Genomic DNA, 17,371 nt, shown 5'->3' with positions numbered 1-17,371 from the left:
GTGTGTGTGTGTGTGTGTGTGTGTGTGTGTGTGTGTGTTGCTCCTTGAATAACTTCTTTGTGAAGTGTAAAATCTACACCAAAGCTTAAAAAAAAAAGAAAACATGGAAGAAAAAGATAAATAGCCACTGTTATTGAATTGAATAAAGCTGATATAATACTGAAATATTGGGCAGAAAAAAAATGTCTAAATAACAAAACCAGTATTAAACCCTTGCCTGGTTGGAGCTTTATTTTTCTCCTGACATGTTCGAATGGAATGAAAGGGAGAGCTGTCAGGGATTTCCCGTCAGCAGACTTTATGTATCAAGTTTTTATTAGCAGGGGATTACATGGATCGTTTCCTGTAGCCAATTTGGCAGATTCTCTGGTGGATGTTTACCTTGTCCCACTGGGGACTGAGCTGATGCAGAACTGAAGGCGTTGTAATGTAATGAATGACACTGTGCATTAGACACGAACTCTGATGCTGTGAAACGTAAAAGGAGGACGTTCAAATCAGATGGCACGTCTTAGTTCTTCGCTTGGATCTACAAAAAATAAAAATAAAAAAATGTAACCCTGGATCAGAACTGAAGCGAAAACATTAAACTCTTTTATGTTGTTGATGTTGGAAATGGGTGAGGACCACTTTTATTTTCCTCTCCTCCCATGGAAACAAACTTTTAAAGCTTATTTTAAGTTCCACGGCACATAACCCATAATGCCAGCTTCTGTTTCAATAAACTGAAAGTTAAAACAGGAGGTGGGGCAGTATGAAGAGGTTGAAAATGAATAAACTGGATAACTCAACACACATATTTCTCTAAAAAAGACCCATAAAATTGGTCTTAAAAAGGCTAAAAAAGTCAATATGAGACGTCGATGTGCTGGATGTTAATCAGATTCAAAGCTGCTTTACTGAAGCCTTTGATGACAGGCTTTCGGACATTTACATCATTGTTTTCCCTCCAAGGATTTCTCACATCTACTGATGTAAAAAAAAATCTAATACATAAATAAAAGCGTGTTGGGGGTGGGGGGTGGGGGGGCATGCTGAATATTCACCCAAACGCAACGACTGACATCAGCAGGGAAACATGCTAAATTCACCCAACACATTAGAGAAACGTATAAATAAAATTATAAAAAAGAATGAGAAAAACTTAAATCAAACCCTGCAGCAAAGAAAACCGGGCAAGTTTAGACGGTTGGAAAACACAAGATATTAAACTAAAAAAGTTATTTCTTTAAAAAAAAAAATCACAAATTCAGATTCCAACACCGGTGAAACAAACGAATAACTTCTTGAATAAATGCTGTTATCTGAACAACTCATTTGACTTATTTAGAAAAAGTTTCCAGTTTTTAGGTAAATGATCTCTTTTTGCCTCACTTTTACAGCAGAATACAAATCACTCTTTCATTTGTCAACTTTTTTCTTCTTCTCAGAAAGTGATTTTCTTTGACTAATGAGATTGTTGTGAATCAGCTGCTTGAATCAGCTGACCAAAGCCTGACAGACAGACAGACAGACAGACAGCCGTGGGGGAGGTGGGCTCGCCTCTTACCTTGAGTCTGGGTACTTGGTGAGGGTCGCCAGGCTGCTGGTGTACATGTGGCCCCCGACATCGATGTGCACGGGGGCGTTCGCCTTGGTCAGCTGTGCGGGAAGAGGGATCCCCTGGGCAGCCAGAGGAGAGACCGGGGACCGGGTCAGAGAGAGCCGTGACATGCTTCTTCCCTCCTGAAAGCAAGTGTAGAGAAAAGCCATGGGAACAAWGGTAAACGAGAGGAGAGAGAGAAAAAAAACTAAAAAACATCTACGGAGTGATCCTGCTCAGGAGAGGATCCTGCCTGGATGGTATCAGATCACTTCCATGTCTGTCTGGTCGCATGTTTAGCCTGGAAATTATTGCCACCGCTCTAATTAAGTATGTTTGCATCTTTTCATGCAGCACCGCGGGCGAGGATAGGAGGATGCTTATTAGGGAACAGGGCTGAGAGAGAGATAGACAGATAGGATTGGGGGTGGGGGGGGTGATGGCAGGAGGAGGAGGAGGAGGAGGGTGGGTGATGCTAGGTGTCAGCCTCCAGGGGGATAAAATAAACTGCTGCTGCAATATTCTAATTAAAGGTCGCCTTATGTGTTAGACGTGATGCGCCAAGACGCACCAATCTGAGAGCAGGAGAGRCGCGAGGGGGGAGGGCGGAGGTGTGTGTGGACGGGGGGGGGGGGGGGGGGGCATTTTTCTTAACTTACACCTATATACACATTCATCGTATAAAGAAAATAACATTCAGGTGATGTCTTGTCATGTGACTCCACACGGGGCTGAAAAGACGCACTGTGCGTAAAAACGCGCTGCGGTGGTAAAAGAGCTCAGACTGTCCGCACCTGACAGACAATCAAGCCGAAGCAGGAAGTGTCCTGCTCAGTCTGAGCTAACAGAGAAACATTTCAGGTTTCGGATATAATTTAAAAAAATAACAATAAATGATAAGCAAGAGAGTTTGGGACTGGAGCTCGCATCAGGAAGAGGCCAGGGTTGAGTAATTATTAACCGATCAGATGCTTTAAAATATAGATTTTGAATCAACTGGAGGCTCATTTGACTTTGATCTATTCTACAGGGAGCAATCTGTTAATTTGTTTACCATCAGCTGCAGGTAAACCAGCTGACCTCAGCTCATGTGTTGCTTGTTGGACACCGAGTTTTCAGGTTTAGCCGCTGTTTTGTTTTGAAATGATCGTCACAGCTGGTTTCTGTTTAACCTCAAAGACCTTCAATTATACTTAAAATAGAAGCCTCATAAAACTAATACATCTGCTTAGATCAGTTAGTTGAGCTGTTATATTTTTCTGCATCTATGGGTGAAATCCTCCCTGCGGCTTTGAGACATTTGCCACCAGGCACCAAAGTGAGACTCGAGTTTTCTTTCTTTTCTTTTTTGTTCCAGGGTGTTGCCCTCCTCACAGCAGTATCGGGTTCGTTTAATACGATTACAGGCGGACGGGATTACATTTCAAATCCCTGGGAAAAAAGAGGGAGAGAGAGGGGAGGAGGAGGAGGAGAAAAAAAAACTTGGAGAGACTTGAAAGTTTTGGCCCTGTCCCATCACCGGCATCTCTCATTCTGTGTCCCACCAGTTTTACGCACATGTTCAGTCAATAAAAAGCAGGAAAAAGTAGCCATATTTATGTTTAATATTTTTTATCTAACCGCTACACAGAAACACACACCAGCAGACAAAACGTGGAAAAAATTCCTCCACACACACACAAACACATTCACACACACACACACACAAAAAGGAGCTATAAAAGATCTGCCTCAGTCTCTCCACTGATTGCCGCCTGCTCAGACACCGGAGCGGATTCCACTCCACGCAGAAACCCAGATGACCCAGAATGGAGAGAAATCACAGGAGGACACGCGGATGGGGTTGGGAAATAATAGACAGGCCGACAGACAGAGCAGCAACACACCGCAGGGACATGACAACCCTGAGCTCTTTGCCTCTAATCCACATGCTCAACATGGCGCCTCATTCCTGCCGTGCGGAATTAACCACAAAACATCCAGAACTCCTACATGATGACACCGCACTTTGCGTGAATACAAAAGAGGATTGAGTCACATGAAAACTGTCACCGTACCGTTTCAAACATTGTAGGAAGTCCAGATGAAATCCGGCGACACCGGCGGCTCAGTCCCAGCTGCTGTCCGCGTTAAAAAAAAAAAAAAAACCTAAACCAGCTTGTCTCCAAACGCACCAACCCCACGGTCAAGCTTCGGCACGAAGCCGCACCAACACGGCACAGAAAGCAAAGTCTTTTCCTTCCCCCCCACCCCACTCTATCCCACCCCCCTTCGACACGCACAACAAACTGCTTTTTTTTTTCTAAAAAGAGACACAAAAATTGTGTCCGGGATCGACCGCCTGCTCGCAAAGTGCCTCTGTGGCTTTAAAGGCTGAATAGAAGAGGGGGAGAGAGAAAAAAAAAAAACGACTGCCTCGACCTGTCCTCAGCCAGCTGCTTCGTACCAAAGCGCGCAGGAAGCGTCCTTACCTTGAACATAGATGAGCTGGTCTCCTTCCCCCTTCTCGGCTCTGATTCGGTTACGCATAAAATGTGCGCTCTTGTCGGAATCCCGTTCCGTCTTTCTGCCTCTTCTTGTCTGCCTGTCCTCTTCTTCTCCTTCTCCTTCTTTTTTTGTTGTTTGCCCTAAATGAAACTGCCCCTGTGGTTTGTTATGAGACGAAGAAAGCCAATAATCCCTCTCTAAATAACAGAGCGGAGCTAAAAAAGAAAAAAAAAAGGGAGAAAAAAAATCTCGCTCCGGGCTGCCCGAGCGCCTCTGGGCCAGGGATTAGGCTACAATTAGCTCAACTCCWCTCTCTCGCCTCGGCAATTTTCTCAAGGAAAGAAAATGTGATACCCCGCTATTCCTGAAATTATGACTTCATAGATATAATAACTTGTATTTTTTCTCTCTCTCTCTACCCCCTCTTTTTTTTTCTCTTTCACGGCAAAAAACAAAAAGTAGAGCGTTTCCTCTGAACGGTGTGAAGTTGTGATACAGAGGAGATGATGAGGATGATGATGAGGATGAGGGGGAGCGAGTGAGGAAACCTAACAGGCAAGTGTCAGTCTCTGAGCAGATGCAGATTTTTTTTAGATTGAGCAGATTTTAATCATTGTCATTTCGTCTGATGTAATAGTTCCCCAGGCGGTCCCGCAGCTTCCATCTGCAGCCTGCTTTGAAAGTTTAAAGCCCGGGAAGCAGCCGTGCTCCTTCACCCGGGCAATGAGTCGGAATAAAAAGCTGGCAGTAACTTGTTGATAAAGTCAAAATAAGCACGTTGAAACGAAGAGGTGCATCCTTCAGTCTGTCCCTGCTCCCTCCCTCTGCCTCCCTTAATGTCTGGAGTTGGAGCGCCAACATTTCCTGCGGGCCATTAAAACCAAATGACGTGTACGCGCGGACATGCATGCATGCTGCTGCAGAAAGCGCCCTCACAACCTGCCCGCAGCCAAATGCGCCATTTCAATTATAGCGCRGGGGGGGCTTAGATGGAGATATCTGCACAGAACACCCCCCCTCCTCCCTCATCTCCCTCCCCCTCACTCCCAAGTGAAAGAAAAAGCAGGCAGCCTCCAGACTTTTTTTTTAAAAGCAGATTGTGGCTGATTATTATTTTTTTACACAATGCAAGCGAGGAGGCGCTCAGGAGTTGCCCCCCCCCCCCCATTAAAAAAATAACAAATAATAAGGAGGTCAAGCAGGTACTTGCACCTTAAATAAGATAATTATGTGTTTGTTTTGTTTATTAATTTTTTTAGGGGTATAACTATGAATTATTGATGCAACACTGAAGCCCAGTGCACGGCTTTGGCGCGAGACGTGCGGTTTCTTGATATTTGGCGCCAACCAGTGTAGAAACTGTGCTATTGGTCCACGGAATTTACATAAAGACGTCGGTGGTTTAATCATAAGACAGAAAAAAAATGGGTGTTTTATTGAAATTATGTGTTTTTGAAGGTTCATGCAGTCCCAAACCACTTTTGGGAAATCCTAAAGAAGAAGTTGCATCACAGTACACCTTTCTGCATAAACAAAAGTGATATTTCTGGTGATATGTGACAGCAGGACTGATGGGAGTGTGAGCATGCGTCTCTCCTTGAGGCAGATAAACTTTTTGGTATAATTAGAGAGACCTGCACGTGCCTCAGAGCGCTCCCATCTCTCCCCCAACCCCACCGCCTCTGGCTTAGATTTGTTGTTTCCAGAGGTAAAAAAAAAAAAAAAACCTGAGGGAAAATCAGATTTTTTTTTTTCTCATTAAAGGAAACAAGCCCGGAGTTAGTTCAAATACATGAAATATGCAGGGATGTTGTAAATTTAAAGATTTAAATAGCTTACAAAGTGGCCCCGGGCCCTATCAGTTAATTTCTTTAATTTATGGATTTTTATCGGTGTCTGACTGGAAGAAGTAGGTCATCTGGAGCATGTTTTGCATGCAGCTTGGAGATTTCGGAAGAAATCCAAACATCTGGCCTCCTGAGCAGCTGGGCCTCAGCAGGTGAAAAGGGGGGGACCTGCCACTAACTGGTGACAGATTCAAACAGATTTTAGGGATCAGAACTGATCTGATGGTAATAATTGACTCAGCTAATGAGATTATTGATGTCTGGTCTCTGTCATGCAGCACTAACAGATAACAGCTCTGTTCTACTTTTTCTTTATAAACGCATACAAAACTCAAATAATATAGGTTTTTGTGCATATTTTAAATGAGGATGTTTAAGATGCATACATCAGTCAATATTTTAAAGTCTCTCTGACTTCTTATGCTAATGAAGTGGATGAATTAATGCATGACCCTATATGGATAATAAGTTTGCCTGCAGGTCCAAAAGGCAGGTGCTATTAGTGTTGCTCAAAGTGGCACAGAGGAGCCCTGTGTCTGTCTCTGCTCATCTTTTCAGCAAAGAATAATTTGTGATCTTTGAAGTTTTTCTACTTTCAGACTTTTTCCATGTCCTTCAAAAACAATCAAATACTGTCTGAAATGGTAGAGATGTATAGTTATATGCAGAGATCATGACTGAAGCTTTTTAGTTTTAAATTGTTTTGTGTGACAAGAAACTCCACCTGAAGTGAGACCATTTTTTTATTTTTATTTTTTGTGTGTTGTGCTTTTTATTAGTGGTTTATAAGAAAATGAAACACTGTAGTACCATCTGCTGGTAAGAGTCAACCCTGTGAAACAACATGTCATTTTGACCTATTTGGAATCAGAAGTGAATATTATTTATGGTTACATGTGGTAAAACCACCTTAATTAAGGCATTCATGAAAGACTTTAAAGTCTTAGCTCATAGTAAATTGCAGCCATTGTGAACTGGGTTGTAGATGTACATCCAGTTATTGATTCAAATCTGTCCTGGTTCATAAATCAAGTCTGAAGTGAGGATTTTTATTCATCGAGCTCTTTGATGTGTTGTGATTGACTTCAACCTGCTTCCACAGCAAATTTTAGAAAATCTATAACACATGTCAAACTCAAGGCCCGCGTGCCAGGGGGGTACCCCACCCCAAAAAAAAAATACATATATATATTTTTTTTACTTTACATGAAAACTGTTTCTTATATCAATGKTAAACTTTAAATTTATGATTAAATGCAACAAAATAAATTTAAAAGGTGAAAGATAATAACAATTGTCCTGCCCCTGAGCAGTTGGCTTTAAGTAACTGGGGTCAGATTTATAAAGCTTGCGTACGCACAAAAGGAGCCCAGAAACGTGCGTACGCCACTTTTCAAGCCAAGGTTGTGATTTATAAAATCCAAACTTGACGTGAAAATGTGCGGTGCCTCAGCCAGCTCTGACCCACGCGTACGCTCATTTTGGAGGTGGGAAACTGCGACACAGATGGTGAAGTGAGGAATTAGAGCCACCCTGTGTAATGATCACTGTAAGATATTTGATTTCACTTCATAATCAGACTTAGATTTTAGATAGACTTTAGCTTTCTTAACAGTGTAATTTGTGCTTCTGCTGCTGAGCCATAAGGACCTTTGAAATAAAAAACTTAAATCTTAAATAAAAGTTCACACATCTCCATTCATCTCCTTCCTCTTCACGACCCTGACTCACAGACCCCCTCCCCGACAAGACACAGTTCAGCAAAGCACAACAGCAAAAATCTTGGTTATAGTCACGCTTTGGGTGCGCGCCCTCGCCAGCGTGGATGTTATAAAAGATTCACTTTTTAATGTCCGTAGTTCTCACGTGCGTGTGGTGGGGGTGAGGAGATGGTCAGCCGCAGATAACAGAGGAGGGCGAGGATGGGGGAGAAGAGAGGTGAACTTATTTTTAACTTTATCTGACTTGTTTAATTTTATTTATTGTTTTTATCGTCCTGCAGGCTCTGAGAGAAAATTAATTTGAAGCTGAGTTTTTGATAAAAATTATTAGATTACTCTAAACGTCTGTAAACCTGCAAAATGAGGGAAAATCTGTGTCACTTAGACATTCTGTTTACGTGAGCAGTTGTCAGCACCTATTATCCTCCAGACGCACGACGGAGCGTGTCTGAGCCAATCACTTCTTTTGACATTGATCAGATGACTGATTTAAATACATCTTAACATTCATGAGGTACTTTACATTGACTGTTTATGGTTGAGTGTGGGCGTGTAGAGGGTAGAACTTGAAGCGGGACCTCGTGCGCAAACTCTGAGGTGAAGCTGTGATCTAAAAAGGAAAGATGTGCAGAAACATGCGTACGCATGTTTTATAAATCTGAATTTTTTTTGGCGAACGCCATTTTAGTTTTTTGGCCGTACGTTCACTTTTGGTATGGTTTCCAYGCAATCTTTTATAAATCTGACCCTTGAGCTGTCTGAAAATAAGCTGCTTTCAAGTCAGCATCCACCATAAATCTGCCATACTAGCTACTCACTAGAAACTCATCAGTGAGTAAAACTTTATTAGTTTTACTTTTAATAATATTTCTGTAGTTATTTTAGATTTAGTCAGTCATATACTTAGTTCTTATTAGTGTTTAAAACAGGACGTGTTAAAACACTGTTTAGTCAAAGTTAAACATGAAACGTCAAAGTCCATTACCAGTGGCCCTTCGAGGGTCACCATAACGCTCATGTGGCCCTCGGTGAAAATTAGCTTGACACCCCTGATCTATAAAATTGTCAGAATTATAGCCACTGTTGTGTTTTCTAATGCCTGTTAGCTGTGGTGGTTGTCTTGAACAGAGTTTGCTCTAACTTGCTGAGGTGGATCCAACAATCATTTCCTTAAAGTTTCATTAAAATCCATCCAGCAGTTTATGAGATATTTTGCAAACAGACAAATTAAGATTACTTGAAAAATTATGGCAATATTAAAAGCAAACATATTTCACCTATCAGCTAACATATAAGACATGCTGCAGAGCAGTCTAAACTAGAACCACTAACTTTACCTCAATATCTGTATAATTAACAAAGTTGCAGCAATTTTTTTTAAGATTAGCTGTTTGTGGCAACAATTTTGAAAGGAGGTGACTGCTCAAGGCAATCAGTTGCAGATGGATCTCCAATAATCAATTCCTGAAACTTTCATTAAAATTTGTCCTGTGGTTCAGGAGATATTTTGGTAACAGACAGACAACAAACAAAAACGGACAAGATCAATAACTTCCACCTTTGTCTTTTGGTGGCGAAAAAACAAAACAAAAAAACCCTACTTTTAAATACTTTATGACTCAAATTAACCAACTTCACAAAACCTATTTTACATCCAAACTCTGATGCTTGAAGATGCTTGTTTGTCCAGCATGTTTTTTTTTTATCATCCACCTCTCATACATACTGTATACAGTGAGGTGAAAACTGTAGATACAGTCAGATCTTCATGCTGTCTAAATGTGAGCATTTGCAAGAATTTCTTTTAAGCCTTTTACATCAGATCAACACTTCCTCTCCTTCGCCCTCTGGCATGTGGAGAAAGTTTGAAAAGAACATTCAGAACTTGCTTTAAGTCATCTGCGTGCCTCGTGGAGCCCGGTTGCTGTCAATCGCACCGCTCTTGCAGCCATTTGACATTCTGCTTGATGTTGGTGTGTGTGTCTGAGGTGCAGCAGCGACACTTATTGTTCATTATTTCAGAGACAGACTAGGGGAGAGAGAGAGGGAGGGGGTAATAAGGTGTCAGTATATTAATAGAACATATGGGTTGTGTTGCACACAAACACCTAACAAGCACAAAGCAGAACTCCCTCTTGTGCTTTAGGCCAGCAATTAAGTTTGGGGAAAAGCTGATCACAAAGAGAGTGTTTGCTCTCTGAGAGTTGCACGTATGAGTCGATACCGCTTTCACAGGTAAAACAGCAACGACTTCACTGTTGTTCATCTGGTTGATTGAGACTTTTAATTAATATTAAGCAGACAACACAAACAACAACAGTTAATTGTGACAAGGTCACTCATAATGTTTAAGGGGCGCACCAAAACCCAAAACASAATTTCAGTAATCTTATGGTTGTCATAAAAGGGCTATTTGAAAAATAAAAAATACTGCAGAGTTGAAATGTGTTCTTCAGTTTCTTATTTTACAGCGAGAACAGCAGTCATAAACGTACAAAAACATTGTGCAGTGTGTAGTGCTTGTGTGTGGATGACTCTCAGCTACAAACACAGCAAACCTAAGCTCAATATCTGTACATTTGACTGAGTTATAACCATTTAGCATTTTGGTGTTTATTTCTGTTGATTAGCTGTGGCAGCCATTGATTGGTCATCAACGTTATGGGGGCATTGCACCTATTGGTGGTGCCTCTGAAGCATTCAGGTTTACTAATGCAACACAAGGAATCATTGAAAAACAAAATGCATCCAGATTCCTATGTGACCTGTTAGGTCAGGAATTATTGGAACAAGTTAAACATCTAGTTAATTTACTGAAAGCTGACACAAATTCATCAAAGTGAGTTTAAATGACCACACTGACAGAAACAGAATGTGCTTGTTTTTTTTATATATAACCGACAGGTTTCATTTAGATGCACGTCATTTTTGTTTAAGTAAACAATATTACTAAGTAAATTGTGAGAGAGTGAATGATTTTTGTCTTGTTTATCTTATGTGGTCCTGTAATGGACTTGCGACCTGTCCAGGGAGTACCCCGCCCCTCAGTGACTGCTGGATATGGGAACCAGTCTCCCGGAAAGGAAGAAGCGGGTTAAGATGATGGATGGATGGATGGATGAATGGATGGATGGATGGATGAATGGATGAATGGATGAAAAAGCACTGCTACAGTGTTTCTCCCCCCCCAAAAATAAAGACGACATGGCAAAAATATCTATATTTTATATTTCATTTTGTTCCTTTGCTTTTCACTCAACCTTTCAGTTTCCAGAGGTCTATAAAGTACTTAAAAAATAACTAAGTAAAAGTAAAAACACCTTAACAGAAAATGATTCTGGTAAAAATGAATTTCACCGATAAGAAAAGTAATTAAGTAAAAGTCATAAAACATCTCACAATAATTGAGAAAGTAAAAAGTACTTTTACTTACWCTCTGTAAGAAGTGAAGTGTTGCAGTTACTTCCACTAAACAGAGTTGAATAAAATGCTTTACATTTACTCAATTAAATAATTTCAACACTGCATAAACAACCCATTTCATGATGAGTTCCGGTCATTTGCAACATTCAGATTCAGATTGCTTTATTTGTCATTGTCAACATGTTACTAAACTCTGTGACTTTATTAGTTTTACTTTAATAATATTTCTGTATTTATTTCAGATTTAGTCAGTCGTACACTTAGTTCTTATCAGTGTTTTAAAAAGGACGTATTAAAACACTGTTTAGTCAAAGTTAAACATRAAATGTCAAAGTTCATTACAATTGGCCCTTCGAGGGCCACCATAACGCTCATGTGGTCCTCGGTGAAAATGAGTTTGACACCCCTGGTTTAATTAGAAACATTAAAGCTCTTCTGATTTCTTTTAATGTCTTTCATTTAAACCACACTWTGTAAAGTTGTTTACACTCAATAAATGTAATCTTCAACCTTTAAAATCACTGTTACATGTTGTTTCTGGTGATAAATGTAAAACACAATGTTTATTCTGATTATTATTATTATAGAGAAAAACATATTTTTTTATTCCAAATTGGTGAAATTCATGATCACCTGTCCTGGATCATGGAGCACATAAATGCATGCATATTTACACACAGATAAAACTGATAAATTCTTTCACATCAGCTAAAATGGTGAATTTAAACCTTGAAAAACTAGAACTGATTGTACAGTTACTCTATATTTACAACTGAAGATAAGTAGTGATGTGAAGCTGATTGGGTTTACAGCAATTCTATATTAATATTTTGGCATTAATTTTACACAATTTCATTTTCTAGGTTCTGCACTCTMAGCGCCTGGATGAACCACWGCTCCAACCATGGGYRATTCGAAGTTCGACCRGCCAAGTGGACTGTGCACACTGCACGTGCAATGGCAGGCACTGCAGAGTCTTGCACACTTGTTGGTGCCCTAATGTTTAAAATTAAAGTTGTTGTTCAGAGACAGGGGAYCAAAACAGTCACTGATGCTCCAGCATACTGGTTGATGCTGACTTTACCTTTTYCATTTAAAGCTTGTGCCCACCAAGGGAAAATTTCACTTTTATTTTCTGGCATTCAGAATCCTAAATTTAATCTCATAATTTTGAAAGCCAGTTTTTTTTTTCAAGTTTTATTTTTCATTAGCAGCAAATATGCTTACAATATTTTTATTCACTTACTTGTRTACAGAAATGGTGCATATTTCAGATTAAACTGCCACTCCATCGGTTTTATTAGAACACTATTCACGTGAAATATCTGCAGTACATTTTCAGTTTAAATTTTAGTTTGTATTCAAATTGTATTTTATTTGCTCACAGTGGCATTTACAGTTCAGTTACTGTAACCTTGACATGCTTTATATGTTATAAACATCAACATTATCAACATTTTTTCATAAATAAAGAAACTCAAAACTGAAATATTCTTCAGTCATTTATACAACACTCCTATGTGGAACAATTTTCATGTTCAGCTCAGTTTCAAGTCTGTGTTAGACAGAAGTAGCTGAGTCAGCTCTCCCATCAAAAACAGCCAAACATGGAAGTCCAGTGAAATACTTGACCATCACATCATCTTGTAAGAATYGCTCATTCTTTTTATTTATTATTTATTTCAGAACAGCTCTTCCTTCAGGATCCTAYTTTCCTCCAGCTTGAACTTCTGTGCGCCCAGGAAGAAGGTACCCAGTCAGGATGACAATCCAACAACTCGTAGGCTGGCTTGCCTGAAAAGGATAAAAGAACTTTATTATATAGCTAGCAGTGCAGCTTGTGCAAAGTTAAAGCTAGCTGGGCATACATGACTTTTAGGGTTGTTCTCTTAAGATAACTATCTAGTTAGCTTGTTATAGCTACATATGAACAATCCTAAGCTATATACGTATGTGTAGTTAATAAGTTTAATATTTCATTGAACCTTACCTGTGTGGAAATGACGYGATCACACAAACATATTTCTGGAAATCCTCCTGAAGGTGATGTTGGTTCGTGGCAGCTGCCACCCATCTGTTAGCTCGGCAGCCTGGCTTCCTGTGTTGTTTTCATGCCGAAAGGCTGAAAAAAAAACGCACCCCCTTTGCTATAAGTTTCCCCCTCCGATCGTGAGAAGGACTGCGGCTGTTAATAACACAGCTTTCATTCACCTTTTGAGTGTACTTTTGCGGTGGATCACAAAACCAAAACAATAACAAAACAAACTGCGCAGCTAACCCRTCTCTGCTGCTAACTTCCGTGTCCTAAACTCCCAAAATGCATTGCGCGGTCCCTGTCCGCGTTCACGAGCCCTCACCGCACGAGCCACCGTTTGCGTCTGTCTTTGAACTAGCTCTTTGCTCTTTGAACTTACTTCATTGTTTGGGTGCATTAGCTCGCCTTCGGAGGTGCCCGTGTCAGGTTCTGGAGCGGTGGCAGCGGCGATGGCGGGAGGATGAGGGTCRGGAAGGGAGATGGTCGGTACAGCCTCACGAACCAGCACCAATCGACTGTCCATAAATCCCAACTGTGTCTCCAAGTAGTTTGTAAAACTACCTGCAGTAAAATGAGAGCTGCAGAGGCGAGTGTTGTTGGTAATCCTTGTGTCTCCGCCATGGCCGCTCACAAAATCCATCCAGAGTTTCTTCAGGTGGTCCTCTTTAGGAAACTTAAATAAAGACACAGAACTGCTACCCTGCACATTGGGACATCCCGGGAAGACGCACGAGCGAGGAGAATGAGGCATAATGGTTTAGCTAGCTAACAACAAAATGCTAGCTCTGTAAGGGCAGGGGTCACACTGAAGGCAGCCGCGTGTCGACACGAGGCTGCCCTTTAAGACACGCCCACAAAATCCTGAAAGATATCCCGTTAGGCAAATTGAACTATACCTTCACAATTCAAATATCTATAGTTGTGACAACTTTTACTCATTTACAACAATCCATTTATGACTTTTATAATGTTTAAAGAATATTTTTTTACAATTTGCACTGTCTAAATTAAAAGTAAGGAAGTAAAAGTATAATTTTTATCCTTTGAATGTAACAAAAGTAAAAGTTACAATAAAAAAACACTTAGTAAAATTTAAAACCCTAAAAAATACTGAAGTACTCAAGAAAATGAGGTTACTACACCTCTTAGTTTCTCATTTTGATCTTTAAAATCTAGGCCAGTTTTTGGGATTTGACTGAAGGGTCAGTTTTGCTGCCATCAAGTGGTTCAAAGCTTTAATTACAGATTTATACACAAGATATGAAAACACCTGTGAAGAAGGTTATCAGGTAAAGAAGCACCCGGAGGATGACGATCTGCAGTTTAAGATATCTATATGTTTCTACAAAGCATTCAAAAAATAAAAATCTTGCGAAGCGTGTTTTTGTGCTCCTGATTCTTGTCGACTCCAGCACCACGCTTTGAATGTGTGAACGGAGGTAAAAAYGATCTTTTGCTTTGGTTGCTGCATCTGTTTATTTAGCAGAAAACAACGTGAACAGCGTGATGTCTCCAATCACATCTGGTATGCATCACGTACCACCCGTCCCCACTCGGAGTGCCTCGGGGGGGAGTCCCTGGCACCGCAGCGCACCCACAGTCCTCATTAGAGTGCATGTGTCAGGATGGCATCAACCCGCAGCCTTGACTTATGCTTCATATTTACAGTCATCCGTCAGAGCCCTGTCATCACAACGGTCAGAAAGCTGGGATTTAATCTGGGAGCCGATGTTTGCACGGCGTGGTACACGTTCAGGCTCCTCGAGGGCCTTCTGTCTGTCTGTAGCCGTGTTGTTGAGTCTCGTAATGGCCCGAGACTTAAACTGGAGTCCCTGTCCTTTTGTTGAGCGCTGAGCTCCCTAACAGCACAGAAGAGGGACGGGGTTTGATGTGTCTTCTGAAGGCCTGCTGCTTTGTCAACACTGAGGCCCCGGCACTGACACTATGGAAGCTGCAGCGCCTCAGGGGTGACAGAGTGAGGGGAGGGGTGGTGGAGCTTGGTAGGGTCACGGCAAAAGAAAAAAACAAAAAACAAAAAAAAACGGAGAGACAGACAGAGGAAGAGAGACAAGAGAGGCGATGGGGGGGGAGGGTGCCTGCTAGTGCGGCCAGCGCCCACGGCTACTTCAGAGTGCTCTGTGCAGCAGACTGCCTGATAGGGACTCAGGCTGCTGGCTGATGACATTTTATGGTCACATCATGCAATTCCACCAACTTTGGTTGGTAAAAATCTAGTTTTTATACATATGAGGAGCGGTAACGTTTTCTTTTTTGTTTTTTGTTTTTGTCACAGGATGATGTAGCTTTGAGTGTCGTCATGTCCTTTTGTTTCCCAGTAAGCACAACAGTGCCAAATACTCTCTAAAAYCACAACATATGATGGCATAGGAGACTTTAGACTTATTTTTCACAAACATTAAAACAAACAGGTTAATGCTTAAATGACTATATGTTGGAAATGTTACTCTGAATTTGCACAAGGTGTGGAAACAAATGAAGACTTGTAGCTACTGAATATGAAAGTTCTGTGAACCGGAGATTTTTTTTTTCTTTAAAGTGATTTTACTTTGGACCATTTTACACTTCTTATCAACAAGTGACCATTTCCATTCAAAACACACTTCTAAATAAAAATTCATTGCTTGTGGTGTTTACTTTATATTTGGCAGAAAAATACAAATTAGAAATGCACGTTTTATTTTTTTGTAACTGAAAATTTTATATTTTGTTGTATCAATAAAAAATTAGTGGTGTCCCGATACCAGATTTTCTCAAACTGAGGAGTACTTCATTTTGGGCACTTGTTGATACCCATACATAGTACTTACTAAGTTAGAACTTAAACATTACACAGTGACTTTAAAAACACAATTCTATTATTTAGAACATAGCTCTCCTTCCTTATCGACCTACAGCCCCTCTGACTGGATTAAATCAAATACAGCATGATCTTTACTGTTGCAACATTTATATATATATATATATAGATTTTCTTTAAACTTGGATAAACCGTTAGAACTTAAACATTACACAGTGACTTTAAAAACACAATTCTATTATTTAGAACATAGCTCTCCTTCCTTATCGAACTACAGCCCCTCTGACTGGATTAAATCAAATACAGCATGACATATACTGTTGCAACATTAAAAAAAATAAAATAAAGATTTTCTTTAAACTTGGATAAACCTTTTGAACATGAAACTGACAAACATTTAACTTGAAATGTAAACACCAACACNAACCTGGTTGATTCAGGGTATCAGGACATTTTTACAAGTACAAGTATTTGCAAATTTCTATTATATTAGGATAATCATAATTTTTTGGTAGAAAAAAATTTGAAGCCAAACATATTTGTGTTGAACAATTACCTACTTTTTTTCTTTGAAATTAAGTTGATAAACATTTGACATGTCTTCAGAGTGGGCTTGTATAATTCTCAATTCACTGCTTCATTTGTAATTACAGATGTTTCTGGCCCATATTTCACCAAACAGGCCCAAACCATGACACGACCATCACTGTGTTTCAGAGAAATCATGTTAGTTTGTCTCACCAAACATAATCTAAGTATACCAAAAATGTATTTCCTCTTTATTTATCCAAAATAAAAAATAGTAAAATATTTCCAGCAACAATATAGCTAAAAAAGGAGTAAAGATTTTTTAAATCAGCTATCCCCCTCTATCAGAGTTAATCTGTGGTTGTTATGTGATCTTTCTCTGTTACAAATGAAAATGAAACTTTTACAAATTTCTAAAATGTAACCAAAGTATGGTTGTTTTTGCATTGGTTCAAAACACCTGAGTCTTTTTCTATTTCAAATGAGCTGAACCTTTAGTTAAACCCATTCTGGAATAATTTATTAATGTTTTCACACATTTTATGAAGTATTTAAACCATTTAAAGATTTACAAAATGTCAACCATATGGTGCACATGTGCGTGTGTGTGTGCATGTGTGTTGACCTTTAAGGTACAAATGCTCTTACTTTGAAGAGCCATTTCCAGAGAACTCCAGCTGTGCCTGTGTTGTGGTTTTGGAGATGGGGGTTGGAGGTGGAGGAGGTGGTGGTGGAGGGAGGGGGGTGTCTTTGCAGCTCGGCTGTTTCGCCCCTGAGCTCAAGGGCAATCCTGGAGAGGTGAGAGGGGAGGAGGAGAGAGGTTCAGGTGGGGGAGGAAGGTGGCACAAGTGTTTGTTTGCAGGAGATGAATAGGAGCAAGACAAACCAATACCAAAACATATTGTCAGTTTTTACTTCTGTAGTTTTTAC

The 17,371-nt window shown here is 40.2% G+C and overlaps 1 protein-coding gene and 1 long non-coding RNA gene across 4 annotated transcripts in view; both read right to left on the bottom strand.

The window, feature by feature from the left end:
- Positions 1-13,878, bottom strand: part of kctd15b (potassium channel tetramerization domain containing 15b) — a 36,298-nt gene extending 22,420 nt beyond the window's left edge. The window contains exons 1-2 of one of the 3 annotated variants that reach the window (XM_014021793.1): positions 13,475-13,878; positions 1,550-1,725 (exon numbers count right to left, since the gene is read on the bottom strand). In XM_014021793.1, the coding sequence (XP_013877247.1) occupies positions 1,550-1,725; positions 13,475-13,846 (548 nt within the window). In that variant the 5' untranslated portion in view covers positions 13,847-13,878. Of the gene's footprint in view, positions 1-1,549; positions 1,726-3,639; positions 3,838-4,053; positions 4,537-13,474 lie in introns of those variants that run through there. The other 2 variants (XM_014021795.1, XM_014021794.1) reach the window with 2 other exon arrangements.
- On the bottom strand, positions 12,239-13,422 carry LOC106527036 (uncharacterized). Its single transcript, XR_001311330.1, has 2 exons — positions 13,051-13,422; positions 12,239-12,854 (listed from the first exon to the last, which is right to left on the bottom strand). It is a non-coding gene; the product is annotated as an uncharacterized LOC106527036 (long non-coding RNA).
- Positions 13,879-17,371: the final 3,493 nt, after the last annotated feature.

Source organism: Austrofundulus limnaeus, unplaced genomic scaffold (assembly GCF_001266775.1).
Source record: "Austrofundulus limnaeus strain Quisiro unplaced genomic scaffold, Austrofundulus_limnaeus-1.0 Scaffold306, whole genome shotgun sequence".
Taxonomy (NCBI): domain Eukaryota; kingdom Metazoa; phylum Chordata; class Actinopteri; order Cyprinodontiformes; family Rivulidae; genus Austrofundulus; species Austrofundulus limnaeus.
This window is presented reverse-complemented; position numbering and strand designations above follow the sequence as displayed.